Source organism: Chelon labrosus (genome assembly GCF_963514085.1).
Source record: "Chelon labrosus genome assembly, chromosome: 10".
NCBI lineage: Eukaryota > Metazoa > Chordata > Actinopteri > Mugiliformes > Mugilidae > Chelon > Chelon labrosus.
The window spans coordinates 16522622-16541585 of NC_140360.1; the positions used below are offsets into that span (position 1 = coordinate 16522622).

The 18964-nt window shown below is 41.0% G+C and overlaps 2 protein-coding genes across 3 annotated transcripts; both read left to right on the top strand.

The window, feature by feature from the left end:
* Nucleotides 1-659: 659 nt before the first annotated feature.
* Nucleotides 660-5328, top strand: LOC311494425 (14-3-3 protein beta/alpha-1). The gene is made up of 6 exons (XM_084553471.1): nt 660-773; nt 1945-2246; nt 2366-2489; nt 3009-3172; nt 3318-3413; nt 3506-5328. The coding sequence occupies exons 2-6, from the start codon at nt 1953-1955 to the stop codon at nt 3560-3562; spliced, it is 735 nt and encodes a 244-aa protein (XP_084409597.1). The 5' UTR covers nt 660-773; nt 1945-1952; the 3' UTR covers nt 3563-5328.
* Nucleotides 5329-5619: 291 nt separating this feature from the next.
* On the top strand, nt 5620-18096 carry pabpc1l (poly(A) binding protein, cytoplasmic 1-like). 2 transcript variants are annotated; one of them, XM_084553834.1, is made up of 17 exons: nt 5620-5650; nt 7075-7276; nt 8265-8458; nt 8573-8688; nt 10327-10410; nt 10651-10790; nt 10921-11015; nt 12477-12614; nt 13555-13650; nt 14137-14394; nt 15337-15424; nt 15792-15905; nt 15998-16134; nt 16955-17075; nt 17166-17296; nt 17645-17720; nt 17954-18096. In XM_084553834.1, exons 2-16 carry the CDS (start codon nt 7084-7086, stop codon nt 17705-17707), a joined length of 1968 nt encoding a protein of 655 aa, XP_084409960.1. In that variant the 5' UTR covers nt 5620-5650; nt 7075-7083; the 3' UTR covers nt 17708-17720; nt 17954-18096. The 2 variants fall into 2 exon arrangements, with proteins under 2 accessions (XP_084409960.1, XP_084409961.1); XM_084553835.1 differs by lacking the exon at nt 10327-10410 and having other exon boundaries at nt 5623-5650.
* Nucleotides 18097-18964: the final 868 nt, after the last annotated feature.

The window sequence follows — 18964 nt, forward strand, 5'->3', positions numbered from 1 at the left end:
CTTTCAGGCATTTTTTTTTTGCAATTCTTTTGTTTTTCGCTTATCGCTTTTGCTGCAGGCAGATTTATTGAACCCGCTCCACCAGGTTCTGACAAACATCTTTGAACTGTAGAAGTCCTTGAGCAAAATATTGACCTTGACCTTTGACCTTGCTGTGCAAGATAGAAAGCAAAAGTAGCTGTCATATGCAGAAGATAACCTGATAAAATGTACTTACACAATTATGGCCAAATATGAGTCTCCTGTTTTATCGATAATTTTGTGTAGTTATGTAACATGTTGAAATGGTTAAGGCAGCTTTAATTTAAATGTCTTTCAAAAAATGTCTGTGCAGTGTTCATTCAAAACCGGAAGTCACAGTTTAACCCACTATAGTGCCAGACGAGAAATAGCAGACATGTAAATATACAGTAACTGATTAAGTATGAATTAAAAAATAATCAAATGTAACCACCTCGATCCGCATAAAACGGCATATTGTGAACGTCGTCGTAAAACCACATTAAACGTGTTAGACTGTGGAAATATGTCGTAAGCGCATAAAGTGAGCATATTTTTGAGAAACGATATTTTAAATTGGGCTGTAATAATTATCGTTTGCTTGTGAGCAGAGGTTGCATTACGTAAGGCAGATGTGTGGTGCAAAAAGAGGAAACAGAAGTGCCAATGTAGCGGAAGTGGTACTGCCCTGAACGATACGCTGAGCGAGACGGAGGACGGAGACTGAATCGTCCAGAGAGAGAAAAAAAGAAGGATTAAAAGTCACCAATATTGTAAGTGTAATAACCTCACGCGTATGATTATCACATAAATACTAGGTTTTCGTTCGTATCTCAGTGCTAGAATGGCTGTTTTATCGTGTCCGGATGAATCCTGTTGAGAAGCCATCATAACGGACCCAGCTAGCTAGGTTGGTGAAAGGCTAGCTTAGCTCGCTGGTTAGCATTAGCTACTAGTCAGTTAGCATTAGCGCTTAGCCAGCGAGCTAACTGACGGTCGGATTCCATGACACTTTGTTCTGACAGGCTCGGCAGCCTGGGCGGGCCGATGTACAGCTGTTGAAAATGAATTAAACGCAAAATTAATACTCTGCAATACAAGATTTTGTTTTATGGGGATTGCATTAAAATGACAATTATTGATTACCAACGCCACAACCGTGTTTTTATTTATTTTTTTTAAATCAAAGTCGGTCGTCGCTTTCGCTGGCCTAGCGTTACCGTTAGATAGCAATGGGAAATTGGTCGACGGTAGCTAGTCCGCTAACTGGTGGCCACTCCACTCGCTTTGCCTTATTACGAATACGGCAGATTTGCACCCTTAACGCTACTTAATCTAGTTAAATTTCAAATGTAGGTGGAAACAAAGCTGATTTTGAATCGGTTAATTCGCACTGAACAAGCTAATCTTGACATCGGTTAGCAAGTGTATCAGTCCGCTAGCTTTCCTAGCAACATTGTGGGAGGGCATTAAAACCTGACCCGGGAAGGCTTCGGCTGCTGTAGCAAGTGTCGGCTGAAGTAACGGTAAACGATCCGTTAAAACACTTGCGCACGTCTAAATGTCTCAAAATGGGGGAAGTTAAGGCCGTCGACGAGCTGGATCCAGCCTATTCTGACAATATTGGTCTGGCGCTAATAGGAGGAGACGGGCTGGAGAGCGCTAGCTAGCAGTTAGCCTTAGCAAGTGATGTGTGTGGTTGACCCACTTGCCAAGGGGCCCAGTTCACAAAGCTTATCCTCACTTTCCATTGAATGCAGAAGTTGACTTGTTTAAAAGAACATGTCTGGTAAAGTCAATTCACTTTATATGCATTCAAAGCAGATATAAATATCTGGTGAATGGATAATGTGATAAGTAATAAAACATTCTTCATTGTCTATTGATCACCTAAACATAACCATGTGCAATACCATGTGTAATACTGTATATTCTTTTTCTCAGTCTAGAAAATGGATAAGAGCGACCTGGTACAGAAGGCCAAGCTTGCTGAGCAGGCTGAGCGCTACGATGACATGGCCGCAGCCATGAAGTCGGTGACGGAGCAAGGTGGGGAGCTGTCAAATGAGGAGCGCAACCTTCTCTCCGTTGCCTACAAGAACGTGGTAGGAGCACGCCGCTCATCCTGGCGTGTTATCTCCAGCATTGAGCAGAAGACCGAGGGTAACGATAAAAAACAGCAGATGGCACGTGAATACCGGGAGAAGATAGAATCTGAGCTGCAGGAAATCTGCCATGATGTGCTCGTAAGAGTTTCCCATTTTTTCTGGAGCTTAAAAAAGTCATTTGTAACATTTTGAAGGTGGTGCTTGTGTGTGATATGCAAAGGTTATCAAAAGACTGAAAAAGTTATTATTGTTTTCAGGGGCTACTGGACAACTTTCTCATTGCCAATGCGACTTCTGCTGAAAGCAAGGTGTTCTATCTGAAAATGAAAGGCGACTATTATAGATACCTGTCTGAGGTTGCATCTGGGGATACTAAGAAGGGTAAGTGAGAACACAATTTACATTAAAACTGTTCTTAAAATCACTGGAGGGGAGGACACCAAGACTACATCATACACACCTCTTCCATTCTTTTTCTTTCCAGCAGCAGCAGTAGGCAGATTCTGTTTTTTCTTTGTTAGCAAAAACAAACTTAAAAACTGATTTACAGACTACTTGCACTAAACCAAATGTCAGGCAAACATTTAGTAAGAGAACACATTGGAGCGTGGCATCCAAACCACTGGTTATTTTCCCTCAGGTCTTTTTGGGACTAAAACTGAACTAAAAGGAGAGAGAATTCCAGTCTTACAATTACTGGGTTGCTAGTTTTTTTTTTTAAGTTTCTGTGGAGTTAATAATAGGCAACAGTTTTCAGACACATTTTACTTTTTAATTTAGGCGATAAGCTGCATGTCTTTGTGGGTAGAGGCACTGCCCCCAAGTGGCCAAAAATTAATAATTAATTTTAAAATAGTGAATGATTTTTTAATTTTTTTTTACCTTCTTGTCCCCAAACAGATACAGTGGAGAATTCCCAGCAGGCGTATCAACAAGCTTTCGACATTAGCAAGGGGGAGATGCAGCCAACACACCCCATCAGGCTTGGCCTGGCTCTCAACTTCTCAGTCTTCTATTATGAAATCCTCAACAACCCGGACAAGGCCTGCAGCCTGGCTAAGACGGTACGAACGGAAACAAACAGTCATCACAAATATAGAAAATACAGTTTAATCTGTTTAATCTTCATCTCAACGTAACAGTGTTAAAAGGATACTGTGAGATTGTTCAACTTTAAATAAGTTGAGTGTTGTTTTTTTTTTTCTCCAGGCATTTGATGAAGCCATCGCTGAACTTGACACTTTGAACGAGGATTCTTACAAAGACAGCACCCTGATCATGCAACTACTAAGGGACAACCTGACTGTGAGTATTAAGATGCACAGTGTTTGGACTCCTGGTCCTGATTGATTCTTCGCAGGAAGTTGTAATGTTTTTTTTTCTGTCTCTCTTCCCAGCTGTGGACATCAGAAAGCCAGGCAGATGAGGGAGAGACCGGAGACGGGGAAAACTAATGGAATTGCACTGTTAATCCACCTACACTCTTATCTTAAACACAGACAGCTTATATACATCCCCCTCCACTCCATCAGCCCCTCCCACTTCTGTATGACAAGCAGCCTGAATTGCTCCTGACCAACTAGTTTACCCCTCTCAGTTCACTGTGAGGTGACAGGGTAATTTTCAGTTGTTAGCAGATTCAGTCACTTTGTGGAAACATGTTGTATTGATTAGTGAGTCCATGTTGCTGTTGTTTTTGTCGGCTTTGTGTGTAGGTTTGTATGTAGTGCGTGAGCAAGTGCGAATGGTTGTGAAAGATTGTGCGTATGGTCTGGGGGGGAGGGGGGTGTTGTGAATTTTAATCGTCCTTCCAAATTCCCTTGTCCCAGCTAGTTTGTTGTGCATTTTTCATCCCTCTTTTGTTACTTTTCTTATTTGTGATTCCTCATGATATTACTGGTTTTATTGTATGGTAATTAAACTGGCAGTTGATTTCCACCAAACACTGTGACGGTAGGCGCTCCATTTGCTTCACAACCCCAAAACAGTTCTGTGTTTGAAACGTCCAGACACACACACATGTTCCAATAACTGCAATTCTGCTGTGGGCTCATACAGAAAGGAGGCAGGCTGTATTGTGACACTGACATCTTGGTGTAATGCTCCTTGATCATGTTCACAAATTCACAGTTTTAAGGGACCCCTTAAATTGTCATGTTAGATTTCTTCAAACATTTGACATTCCACATTATTAGGCTTTTGGAAAAGGCAGTGCTCCTTTTTGTTTTTGAAGTATGGATTGTCATTGTAGTTTTACTCACTGTGCTGCTTGATCTCAGTACAATGGAAAATTTTATGTGCGTAAATGTGGTTTCATGTATTTTGCAAGATTGACTATCATCTGTATGTAAAACCTAAAGTAACCTTTTATTGATGTTAATTGAAAATGTCTTACCACACTGTATCAACCCTGCTTGCAAAATATTCCTCTTAAAGCGGTTGTTTTATCCCCCCAAAAAAGTTTTCGTGCCTGGCTTTCTCTTGCAGCCTTTTTATTTTATTTTTTTATATAGGTGGCAGCATCTGCTTGTTGTTTGAAATCTCAGAGAACGAGTTAGACCACACAAAAACTGCTAAATGGTTTTTATTTTATTTTATTTTTAAAACCCACATTGCGTCACTCTGCTGTTAAACATAGCCGGTGAGAATGATCGCCTCGAAATGTCAGGTGTGTTTTGAAGGTGGAGAAACCCATTTCATCACGTTGGAAAGAAGCTCAGTGTCACAATACCATGTATCACCACTACATTCCACATTATTGTAGTTGAAGACACCATTCCACATTATAGCTGACGGTCTGTTTACTCTGACAATGCTCCAATGAATTGAAATAACTTTTCTGTTTGAAAAAAAAAAAAAAAAAAAAATCATGTCAGTTTATTATTATGCTTGATGAAAATGCAGTTAGTGAATGTGGAACGAAGCCTGTCTGTATATCAGGTATCTACTTGCTTTGTTTTTACTGACAAGTCTTATGGCTAAAAATTTGCTTCTGTAACAGTCTATTACCCAGTGCACACACGTGGTTGTGAAAATTTAGAGTAGCTATAAAAAGCAGTGACGAAGTGGAGATAAACAATGGTTGGTGTAATTCTAGCTTTGTGTTTATGTATCTTAAAACCATTCTAGTTTCACTATACATGTAAGAAATAGGAAAAGTGTCAAAGACCATTCAGTGAAATAAAGTTTCGTTTAAGATAACGGGCAAATTACGTCTTCATTTCTGCTCTCGAGGAGTGTTTTAGCATAAAATCACTCTATATTTTAAGTAATTGATTTATAAACGTTACGTCTTGCTCCAGTTTTATTATAATAGCCAAGATGAATTGTAATTTAGCCTTTGATATTGGGGGACTAGTTTTTATCGCGGAGGGTGACGTCCGTGTAATCCCTCGCATCATAATTGAGATGATGTTGCGCGGAGGAGCGGCGGTGCAGGTGTTCCACGGTGATAATTAAATCAAAACAACCTCCCGCCCATGTGGAAAACGTGCTCACAACTAGCGGCTGCACTGAAAAATCACCAAGTCCTCGCTATAAACGTAAGTTGTTGTTTTTTTTCCCCAGTCAACTTGAACGATTCCCGCACCTCGAATTTAGTTCTTTCACCTGTAGCAAAGATGAGCTGAATTTTGGTTTTAAGCGCATAAAAAAAAAGAAGGCAAATTTAGCTAATTAGCTAACCTGATAGTGTTTTGGCAACAAGTCATTGGATATTTTTGGAACCAAACATATTTTCCTAGTTTTACCCAAGCTGTGTCATAATTGGGAAGCAGATGATAAAAATGTGTTGCATTTTGTTTTGTCATGCATGTAGGATTGTAGGACGTGTTGTATTTTTGAATAAAGATCCCGCTCATTCATGCAGACACTAAGTTGGCAGCGAAAATGTAAAATTAACATTAGATCCCTGCAGTGTGGTGTGCATTTAATGTTAATTTCTTGTGTTTTTAGAGAGGTTTTGATTCAAATGTGTAGCCGTTTTGGGTCATGTTATTACTCAGAGAGGTGTTTTTGTTATTTAGTCTGCCTTTGCTATAAGCATTTTGGACTTTTTTTTAATATAAACTTTTATACATTTTATTTATTATATGAACTTTTAATGCTTAGCTTATCCTGCAGTCTTAGCCTCAGAAAACAGATTTTTAAGAAGAGACACATACACCGATCAGGCATAGCATTATGACTACCTGCCTAATATTGTGTAGGTCTCCTTTGTGCCTCCAGAATAGTTGTGACTCATCATAGAATGGACATGGGCCTTCTGAGGGTGTCCTGTGGTGTCTGGTGCATCCCACAGATACTCGATCAGTTTGGGATCTAGGGAATATGGACAGGTCAACATCTTGTGCGGTTTTTCACGTTTTTTTGAGTTGTTCCTAAATCGTTTGTGTGTGTGTGTGCCTGTGTCAGGCTACACCCTGCTGGGGATGGCTGCTGCCATCAAGGAGTGTCATTGCTATGGGGTGGGGGTTCCTGGTCTGGTCTAGGTGGGTGATACATGTCTAAGTAATAGCCACACAAATGCCAGGTCCAAAGATTCCCAGGAGAACATTGAATTGTCACAAGATGGTCAATGTTATTTACTTCTCCTGCCAGTGGTTTTAATGTTGTGGCTGATCAGTGTACACTCTAATACAAGAGTCATGCAATAAAGGAAGGCGTTTCAGAGCAGAAGTAGTTTGCCGTACTGTTGAAATTGTATTGCAGTAATATTAAGAGATTTGTGTGTATCTGTTTAGGATAGACTGTCTGTCACCCAAAACGCTGCCATTCATTTTGAGTAGCAAAACATCTCATAAGTGATCTATTTTTTCTTTTTTAAAAAGAGAGAGAGATGAGTTGCGGATGAACTGACAATGGTAGTTATTTTGGTATATTTCTGACCATAAGAGTCAAATCAGCACTTGAGAAAATGAACAAAAACACAACGCAATACTCATAACTGCTTTTCTTGATCAAGCAGTTGCCCAAGATGAACAGCAGTGGACCAGCGTATCCTCTGGCTTCCCTGTATGTCGGGGACTTGCACCCTGACGTTACAGAGGCCATGCTTTATCAGAAGTTTTCTCCTGCTGGACCCATCATGTCAATCCGTGTGTGCAGAGACATCATTACCCGCAGATCTCTAGGATATGCCTACATAAACTTCCAGCAACCAGCTGATGGTACAGTACCCACTTTGTTTCCACTTGAACTCCATACAACTCTGAATGTTACTGTGGCGCCAAAACGGCACATTCGTTGTTATCTGAGGGTCGTTGCTGCTTGGCAGATGTTGTAAAATCTGCTGGAATACTCCAGATTAACCACACTAGAGCACACACTAATACCAGAATTATAGAAACAAGACTTGTAAGCAAATTAGAGACCAGACTATGAAATATGGAATAAATTTAAAGTTGATAGCCTGTCAATAGAATTGCAAAAGGACCAGAAAACAAATCTAATAAAGCTATAAAATATTTACCCAGAATCTTCCTGTTTCAGAAATGATCCTTTAAGTAGCCTGTCCTTTTTAAACTCATTACTGACAAACAAGCACTTATTGCAGATGTGCACATATAACGTTGAAGTTAAAACCACTAAGGAGCTGTGGTGCCTGTTAACTAATAAACTAATAAAAACATAGCAATACCATGTTTTAACGCATACAAACTGGTAGTCACTTAAAATTCAATAAGGGCCTGAGACATGGTTTACACAAGTACGACAAGGGTGGACAAGCTGCAGCGTTTACTCATAATAAGAACACATAAGAAAGAAGAACAAACACACGTTTCATTTTGGTTCTTTCTCTAATATATGTCGTTTCACTACTATTCATTTTCGTCTTCTCTCATCTCCACTACACTAAGTTTCAACTAATGGGTTTTTAATTTGAATGGTCACAGAGTTGAATTTGTATTGACAAAGAGTTACTATTTATTGCGTGCAAATAACAGCGAACCATAATATGAATAAATGTAACCGAGGGAATTAAAGTATTGGTATTAAAGGCCTCTTTCTAATACAGGCCTGCTTTAAATGATGCCCAGTTATTTGTCTGCACTTGAGGTAAATAATGGCCGTGGTTACAATAATAATAATTATTTCTACATCTTTTTGAAGTAATCTGATTGCTTTCTTCTTTTTTTTTTTTTTTTCATTTCATAGCGGAGTGTGCCCTGGATACAATGAACTATGACATCCTCAAGGGTCGACCAATTCGAATAATGTGGTCTCAGCGTGACCCCGGGCTCAGGAAGTCTGGTGTGGGCAACATCTTTATCAAGAACATGGATGAGTCCGTTGACAACAAGGCGCTGTATGATACCTTCTCAGCCTTTGGCAATATTTTGTCCTGCAAGGTAAGTGACCACCGCTTTGTATTAAGTTATCATTTCACAGAGTGTCAGGCGGATGGTTACTAATGTAGCAAAAGCTGTATGTTTTGCATGATTTAAAGCCTTTTGTCTTTGCAGGTCGTTTGTGATGAGAAAGGATCCAAAGGATACGGCTTTGTTCACTTTGAGACTCAGGAGGCGGCAAACCGAGCCATCGTTACCATGAACGGGATGTTGCTGAATGACAGGAAAGTGTGAGTGAACCTAATGCTTTAATTTGACTGCAATGGCAAAAACACTCTATAAGCTGAGTGGAAGGGTAGAGGAGGATGTACAGTTGAAATCAGAAGTTTACATACATTCAGGTTGAAGTATTACTTCTCCTCAGACTTCATGTTAAACTATAGTTTTGGCAAGTCAGTTAGGACTTTCAACAACAATCCTTTAGTGATAGGTTATTCATTTTAACTCAGGTCAGATGTTTCTATACACTCGGTTGACTTAATAATATTGCGTCCTAGCTTTAGAAGGTTCTGAATGCCTAATCATTGGAGCCAATTCAGTTGGAGGTGGATGTTTTTCAAGGCCTGCGTTCAAACTCAAAAGAATTCAGCCAATGACCTCTGCAAGGCTTTTGCTCATGAATGAGACACATTTTGTCTCCTAGAGATGAACATACTTTGGTACAGAAAGTATAAATCATTCCTAGAACAACAGCAAAGGACCTTGTGAAGACACTGGAGGAAACAGGTACAACATATCTGTATCCACAGTAAAACGAGTTGTATATTGACATAACCAGAAAGACTGCTCAGCACGGAAAGTGCCCCAGCTCCAAAACTGCCATAAAAATGCCAGACTGTCTCTGGTCTATTCTGGTCTGATGACCATCGTTATGTCTGGAGGAAAAAAAGCGGGAAGGCTTGCAAACCAAACACCATCCCAACCATGAAGCACAGGGGTTGGCAGCACGATGTTGTCTGGGTGCTTTGCTGTACTTCACAAAATAGATGGCGTCATGACGAGGAAACATTATGTGGATATATTGAAGCAACATCTCAAGACATCAGACTGGAAATTTGGTCGTAAATGAGTCTTCCAACTGGACAATAACCCCAACCAAATTTCTGGCAAAATGGCTTAAGGACAACAAAGTTGAGGTATTGGAGTTGCCACCGCAACCCTGACCTCAATCCAGTGGGGAATTTTGGCATACAAAACATCAGCAAACATTCACACAAGTCCCCAAAGCAGATAAAGAGATGCCAGTCAAACAGAAATGTTATGCTTTTGTGTTTTGTTTATTCAGGTAAATTAACCATTTGTACCTATCTGTTTAGGTGCAAAAGTAAGTGAACCCTTGTTTTCAGTATCTGTGTGCATCCGTGCAGCAATGACAGCAACTAAACGTTTCTGGCAACTTCTGAACAGTCGTCTACAGCGGCTCAGAGGGATTTTAGCTCATTCCTCAGTACAGAACCGCTTCAGTTCTGTGATGTTGGTCGATTCCTCACATGAACCGTTTGCTTCAAGCACACTTCTGAACAGATTTGGCCTTGAAATGAAATCAACTTATAGTTCCGCATTTTTGTGTGGAAATGTAGAAAAGTCTGAGGGGTGCAAATACCTTTTTAGTGGCACAATATATGTTCCATTCTTAAGATAAGAGTGATCCTTATTGATGGACGGATAGACAGGGAATATTTACTGGGATTAAATGTCAGGAATTGTGATGAACTGGCTAAGGCGAATGTAAACTTCTGAATTTAACTGTATTTATTGTGTTAAGTGTTAATGAATGCTCATGGCTTTAGAGAAGAAATACTATAGAATACTTTCTGTAGATAACTTTTTCCATGTGCTTTTTTTATTTTATTTTTTTTGCTCAATAGAAAGACAGGAACACAGTTGGTATATGGCATTGCCAACTCAAAGGCTCGTTTCCTGGGAAAAAAATGTCAGTTCTTCTTGCCTAGGTCAGTGGATAAGTAGGATCTGTATGTAGGTTTCATGTCTTTGTGTGTGTTACAGTGTGAGGGACATAAACAGGCTGCTGAAAACTATCAAGTCCATACAGTGCAGGTTTTAATGTTTGTGTTCTTGATATCTGTCCACATCAATTCTCTGTTTTTGATACTGTGTGGTAAAACCAAAGACAATTTTCTACATAGGCTTCCTTTCTTTTATCCTTTCAATTGTTCATTTTCTGACTACAGCTTTGTTGGACACTTTAAGTCTCGCAAAGAAAGAGAGGTAGAGTTTGGCTGCAAAGCCATGAAGTTTACCAACGTCTACATCAAAAACTTTGGTGAGGACTACACCGATGAGAAGCTCAAGGAAGTGTTTTCTGTGTTTGGTAAGAAATTTGTGTTTGGAATAGTTTTCATTGCTCCTGTTCAGTCAACATTTCTTTATGAATTTATTGGCTCAGCAGTCAGTTTGTTTGACAGCCGCCTTGCATATAATGGAGTGGCTTGTGCTCTCAGGGAGGACTCTCAGTGTGCGGGTGATGAAGGACGAGAGAGGTCGTTCCAGAGGATTTGGCTTTGTGAACTACGCTCACCATGAAGAAGCTCAGAAGGTAGTTTGTGTCAAGTTGTCACGGTCCATTGTGCTGGCTTTAAGACAAGACTGACAAGTTAATAATGAAGTCAGTCAGTAAATGTTTTTTTTTTTTTCTCTCTCATTCTGTGAGCAACGATGATCTGGTTTTAAGCTGTACACGGCATGAGTTTAAGGGCCCGTCCACACGGAGACGCTTTTTGGTCTAAATGCAGATGTTTTGCATCGTTTTTGCCGATCGTCCACACGAATCCTGTAAACGCATTGCCCTAAAACGCACTTTTCTGAAACCTGGTCCCAGGGTGGAAAAATTCGCAAACGCAGCTCTTGCGTTTTCGTGTGGACGGCGAAAACGGCGAAAAACGCATACGGGCGTTTCGATGATGTCATCGCCACACCCCTCGAACAGCCTTCCACCTCTTATATCCCGCGAGACGTCTCATAACAACATCAACAACAATGGCGGACTACATGCTCGTGTTCCTGCTGGAGAAGATATTGAGCCTATTAGGGTTACCAGGGCAAAATATCATTTCTCCTTGAGTTTGGTTTCTTCTAAAGCCGATTTGTAAACAGCGCTCAAGCTTTATGCGCATGTTCCGCCTCTTCCTCTCCGTTTTTGGTGAATTTCTGAAACTGAAACAGCGCCACCTATGGGCCTGGAATATGAAGTAGCGTTTTCGGTCGTGTTGAAACGGATCCGTGTGGACGCAGATATTCTTGAAACGATGCCAGGGAAAACGGAGAGGGAAAAGATCGTTTTCGTACGTGTGGACGAGGCCTAAGAACAGCGCACAGTTGAAAGGAGTTGACACCTTGCTGAGAAGTTGGAAGTGTGCAGTCTGTCACCTGCAGCTTTTCAGCTAACACCTCTCTGTGGCTGCTGCTTCTTGTTCTGTTACTCCTGCAGTATTTCAAAATAATCCGCTGTCAAAACTCGCCGAAAAAATAACCAGTCTTCTTTTTATAGATGCATTTTTGATTTACCGTTATGTGCTTTTAGTGTGAATATGCAGAGCTGGGAAATGTTACGTAACCTCATTCGGCATTGGTTACTTCACAGACATTTATTTAAATTAAAATCCTCAAGATTGCCACTTGAAGGGTTCATTAAATATTTTAGGCAGTGTAGATACATGCTGTAGACTTAGCATCTCACTGGAGTCGGATGAGTGCAACTCAAATATTCCCTCACCTTGTAGTTCAGGTTCTAATTTCAGTTCAGTTTTTTGGGGACCAGGAGTGGATCATAATGCAGAATCACTGCATGACTTTTAATGATAAAATGGTGAAAAAATAAACTGCAAAAAGAAGTTATAAGCAGCTTAGAGCTGAGTGTTTGTTTTAATATTAAAAATCATTGAGGACAGTTTTCAAAACATCAAAAACGTGACATTAATGATAGGATAGGATTATCATTACTTCATCATTCTCATTACCGTCTCCTGTAGGAGTAACATCCTCACTCTTGTTTTCCCAGGCTGTTGATGAAATGAATGGAAAGGACATCAATGGCAAAATCATCTATGTAGGGCGGGCTCAGAAGCGTCTAGAGCGCCAGGGAGAGCTGAAGCGCAAGTTTGACCAGATCAAGCAGGACCGCATCCAGCGCTATCAGGTGCCGCTGCCTTGCATATGAAGAAAATGAATGACAGTCACGGTCAATCATCTTCCATTTACCTATTTTCTTAGAGCTGTTTAAATGTTTGGTAAAAAAAATAAATGGTTCAATAGAGTTCACAATGAAGGCAGGCCATACCTCGGTTGTTTATAGATGTGTTTTATTTAGTTAGTTATGAGGTATCTTATCAAACAAGACTGACAACGACTTGACTGCAGACCACAATCATAAAGTCCTGAAAGTAGAGGCACTTGCATGTCTCTGAAATCTATTCTCTTCAAAATTTACTTTAAAAACTTGTGTGGGTGTTTAGTATTCGCCCCAGTATCCCTCCTGTTGAACTACCGAATGGATATTAAGAGTCCAACACTGAAGTTCTTGTGTGAATATAGATGCAGAAAGCTATATTGGCATTGGAGGAAAAACCACATCAGGATCAGATGTTGAACAGAAAAGTTTATTTTGAGTGTTTGACTGTCCTTGTGCTGACTGATTATTAGAAACATGCTATTGGCTGGTGGTGTTACATTAATTGGAAATAATGGTCAGGATGGGGTCTGTTTCAACAAGAAAACACTGTGTGATGACATTCTGTGGACTCATGTGTTTACCTTCAGCTGATTGGTTTGCCTCTCCATCCATCCTATCCAGATCCAGCTCTCCAGCCTAAAACAGCTGGATGCATCCCTCCAATTTAAGGGCTGGATCATACATGCTTGACAGATGACTTGCATGTATAATTTTACCTAGAACTTACTATAAAATGATGGCAGCTTTGTTTTGGGTGTTTTCTGCAGTTAACTCGACTCTGAGCAGATTGTTTTAGATGTTGGAAAAACTGCTGGAAATGTGAACGTTTATGCTGAGATGCTCATCAGAGACACTGAGCTGGTGGGAAGCATGAACGTAGGATTTCTTGCTCTTTCTGGTTCTATAGGGGGTGAATTTGTATGTGAAGAACTTGGACGATACCATAGATGATGAGAGACTTCGGAAGGAGTTTGCGCCTTATGGAACCATCACCAGTGCAAAGGTATGGTCATGCACGATGTGGTTCTGTTCCCTGTGGAGCTTTAAATTCTTGAAATATAACGGAAGAAGAAAACTGCTGTTTCCCAACATCATTGACAACCTTGAATTCATTCATCAGACAAAAAGATGACCAAGACATATCGGGATAGATCTGTGTTTTCAGCAGCACTGCCCACATTGATTCAAGCTCATTCGTCTTTTCACTTGTTTAAATAACTTGTTTTTACTACCGCTGTGTTTAAGAAAACTCAGTGTGTTGTCTGATGTTTAGCTTACATAGTGCAAATGTGCAGAAAGTTGTATTTATTTCACTCAGACAGAAAAATGCTCCAGTTGAGGTGGCTGCCATTTTTGATGTTTCTGGTCTTCTATCGTATTAATGTTATACCAGTTTCCATTAAACGTCATTAAAACATAGGCAATGATGACGTCTGGGCCTTTTGAAGCAGTTTTGAGCAAAGTGTATGTTGTCGTTTGTTCCCTGTAGGTGATGACTGACGGATCCCAAAGCAAAGGCTTTGGCTTCGTCTGTTTTTCTTCTCCTGAGGAAGCAACAAAAGCGGTGACTGAAATGAACGGGAGGATCGTTGCAACCAAGCCGCTGTATGTGGCCCTGGCTCAGCGGAGGGAGGAGCGTAAGGCCATTCTTACTAATAAGTACATGCAGAGACTGGCTACTCTGAGAACCATGGCCCCTCCAATCGAGTCATACCAGCAGTCTGGATACTACATGACTGTCCCGCAGGTATGGACACTTGAATGGTGACCAGAACGCTCAACTTTTACAGCTTATTGTTACAAACTCTACCAACTGTTGTGAATGTTGGCACCACTTGGAGTGACCAGTTTGAGATCCTCAGTCGCATTTAAGCCACTCACACTCGTTCAAAGGGCTGTTTGGGAGTTAATTGACAATTTCTTTTAACATTTCAGTCCTGGTTGATATGGTGAAGCCTGTAGTTTTTGGCGGTATTGGTTTAATACTACAGCTCACAGAATTCTGCTGGTCGGACCATAATTGGAAGTTTTCATTCTCTGAGCAACTGTGATCTAAAGTTGGAGATGTGCAGCCTGTTGCCTGCAGCTCTTCATCTAACAGCTCACTGTAGTCACTCCTTGTGTCAAGTTCATTGACACACACACATTGTTATTTTGAAGTAGTCATAGCAAATGACTACTGCAATACTTCCATCAATAGACAATCAGTCACCATTGTGTTAACACATTTGACCTTTGGGAATTGCTGATATTTATTTAAATGACAATCTTTGGGATTGGCGCTATAGTATTACAATTAGGGTTTAGGTTAGGATTGTGTTGGGCATTTGCTTAGAATAGGGAGGCAGCCAATTCATTCAGTGTCCTCTCAAAGACAGTCATGTCTGTCTGTCTGTTCAGCTCAACACATACTCCAGCTCTGTTGATTCTGTCCATCCTGTTTCCTACTTCCTCTCATATCTGTACAGTTATGAAACTGACTCCTAAACCATCCACTGTTTTTATTCCCAGCCTTACACCTGCCTGTCGATTTGCATCTGCCTGCAACATCCATTGACTTTGTATGCAATCACTCCACTGCAAAGATTTGCATACTATCAGCACACGTGGACGAATATTCAAAAGGATTCAGTGGTGAATGTGCAGTTGGATGTTATGGCGTATAAACTAATGTTTAATCTTCTTGCAGCCTCCCACTCGCTCCTACTACAACCCCAGTGCTGTCGGCAACATGAGACCAGTCCCTCGTTGGACAGGACAAGCACCAAGACCACAGGGTGAGTGGATCATTTGTATAAACTTGTCCTAGTCCTTTCTGTTCATGTGAATGCCGGATAATGCCACAGCCTGCCATAGTTCTGTAATGTGTCGAGGACCACAACAGTGAGGTGTTGGCCTCATAATTCCCCAGATCTCAGTCCAGTCAAGCATCTGGGGGATGTGCAGAACAAATCTTGCAACTTGCAGAACGTAATGTATCTGATGCTAGAGTCTTGGTGCCAGACCTGCAGAGTGTAGTGGAGTCCATGCCTCGATGGGTCAGGGCTGTTTAAGGACAAAAGAGGAACCAGGTGGTCATAATGTTATGGCTGATCAGTGTACATAGTGTGTGTTTTATAAAAGCTGCTCCCTCTGTGTTTTTAGGCCCCTACCCAACCCAGTTTGTCGGTGGCCCTGTTCCCCGACGTGGATCCATTACTACGGTCAGACAGGCTTCCACCCAGGCTCCACGCATCATAGCCTCCACACAAAAGACAAGTACTAACCCACGACAGCAGGACGGACTGTCCGTCTAAAACATGTGGCATCAGTCTGAATGGAAGTGTCTGACATGTGACGTCTGTCTTTAGATAACATTGGGACCCAGACTGTAGGAGGGCGCACTGACATGATTGGTGTGGCCAGAAGCAACCAGTACAAGTATTCATCTGCAGTGAGGAACCCTCAGCAGGTCATCACTGTACCTGCAGCCATGATTAGACTACAGGTACTGTTCTCAACTGATTGACACGCACGGGACCAAAAAGAAATCATTTCAGATGTGGACGGGGCAGAAGTGTTTCTTAGTGTAAAACCAAATGGGGCATTATGTCATGCCAACATCAGGCGGTGCCTTTTTATTGCTTTAGCTCACTGTGCAGGATTTGGAAAAAATTCAAGCTGAAAATCAAATGGGTGTAAGCAATATGTTTTAAATGCTTTTGCATATACACCGATCAGCCACAATATTAAAACCACTGACAGGTGAAGTTCATAATATTGACCATTTTGTGACAATACAGTGTTCTGCTGGGAAACTTTTGGACCTGGCATTCATGTGGATGTTACATAGACATGTAGCACCCACCTAGACCAGACCAGACACCCCCACCCCATAGTAATGACACTCCTTGATGGCAGCAGCCATCCCCAGCAGGATGCAGCCTCACACACACACACAAAAACGGTTTAGAAACGACTCAAAAAAAAACCTTGAAAAACAGCACAAGGTGTTGACCTGGCCTCCAAATTCATTAGATCTCAAACTGATCAAGTATCTGTGGGATGCACTGGAACAAGGCTGATCTACAGAGGCCCCTCCCCTCAACCCATAGGACCCAAATGCCCCCACTAACAACATTATGTTGCCAGACACCACAGGACACCCTCAGAAGGCCCATGTTCATTCTTTGATGAGTCACAACTGTTTTGAGACCTACACAATATTAGGAAGGTGGTCATGATGTTATGCCTCATCGGTGTATGTAGTTTTAAAATATAAATATATTCAAGAGAGCATTTTTACTGTCATTGCTTGATGTGTTCAGGCTGTTCCTGCTCCTGTGATGGAACCTCCACCACCACCACCAGCACACATTCAAGGCTCAGAGATGCTCACCGCCTCCATGCTGGCCGCAACTCCACTCATGGATCAGAAACAGCTTCTCGGTGTGGCATTGCTCCGTTCTGGCATTTTTTTCCCCCCCCTTATTTTATGCAGATTGTGTACACTAGTTGTCACTCTCCTGTGACACACAGGAGAACGACTGTACCCGCTCATTCATGAACTCCACCCTCACCTGGCTGGAAAAATCACCGGGATGCTGCTGGAGATCGACAACTCGGATCTGCTGCACATGCTGGAGTCGCCCGAGTCTCTGCACTCCAAGGTACGTTCATGCTCACTTTGCTATGAGCTGTGTAGTAGTCTAATTCATAGAATGTATTTAATCAAAACACAAGAACCTGGAGGATGAAGTTTGTCACTGATTGTACATACACTGAAGTGTATTGAGTGGTCGAAAGGTCTATAAATGGGTCTCTGTAATCGTCAAAGTGTCCACCAGTATGTCTGCAATTACTGAGACAACAGAGACTTGTTTGCAATCTATCTTGTGTTGTGCTTTTAGTAAATTATTTGGTCCCATTTCATGCACAAGAGTTGATGAGCAAGCTGAATGTGACCTTATGATCATGGATAATTTTGGCATTTTAGAGATAATGACTCTGTTGGTCAGGTGGACGAGGCGATCGCTGTCCTGCAGGCTCACCAGGCAAAGGAATGTTCTCCTAAGAAGTGAAGAGCTCTTTCAGGTCAGCAACAACAGATGCTTTTAAGCCGCGGACAGATCCTCACAGCAAGCCCAAGTTTCATCAAAAACATTTTTATAGGGTTAGGATTTGATTGTACAAAGTTCAGTTGCTATTGATTTTAGGTGAAGGGTATTTTTAGCACTCTGTTAGGAAACTGAACACAGCCCTGTGCGAGGCTCCCTGATCCCATATTAACACAAGTCACTTAACCGTGCTGTTGTTTTTTCCCCCAGATGTCAACAACTTTCTGGAGGAGGGAAAAAAGTATATTTTCAGAAAAAAAGTTGTGTGGATTAAAAAAAAAAAAAAAGATTTAAGAAGTTAAAGCTATTTTGTTGATGCAGTACCTTTTGTTAGAATATAAAGTTTTCCAATATATGCATTAAACCTGCCTTGTGTCATTTTGTGAAGCTCAAACGTAAATGCAGACTATTCTTGAGGGTTTAAAATTGTAGTTCACACCTTTAGTAGATGTCTCATCACCTGACTGGACGCTGGAGGGTATGGACTGAGAAACAGCAGGGCTGATCTTTAGTGCCATTGTTCAATTAACGAGACCAAATATTGATCTCAGGACTTTCTCTCATAATGCAATTTTTGCCAGTGCCCAAGCAGGTTTCCTTGTGTTGCAGGAACACAACAGCTGGGTTTATACTTTAATTTTTTCAGTTTAGCAAGATTGTCTACTTTTTGGTTTAACGATTAACTGTCCCACATCTGTTAAAGAGCAGTGCAGGTCATAAACAACAAGCAGGAGGTGGGTAAACGCCCCCCCCAGTAATGTCGGTTAAAATGCTAAATCTTAAGTAAACAAATCACGCTGTAAATCTGAAAGGATTTTGCTAAATTGATTCATGTGTTCTTCTCACAGTATCCCTTCTGTAAGGCATGAATTTATTCTGTTGGACAAAATACCCACCAGTATGGAAGTAAATTCTCATCAGGCTGGAATAGGTCTCAGCTAAGTGTTAAGTGGATGATTTTTTTTTTTAGAGCACCTGTAACTCATTCACAGGACATGTATTGTAAGGGACTGATTGTCTCAAATCTGGTCTTATATTTTTGTCCAAGTATAAAATGTCAGTTTTATCTCTTAAGGAAAAAAAAGCATTTGTTAATTTTCTGACCAAAGTCCACCTTACAAGTCTGGTAACCTTCCAGACTTCTGTATGGATGCTTCATTTTCCAAAGTGACATTTAGTCCACTTCAATGTATATTCAGCTTATACCAAGTATTAAAATAG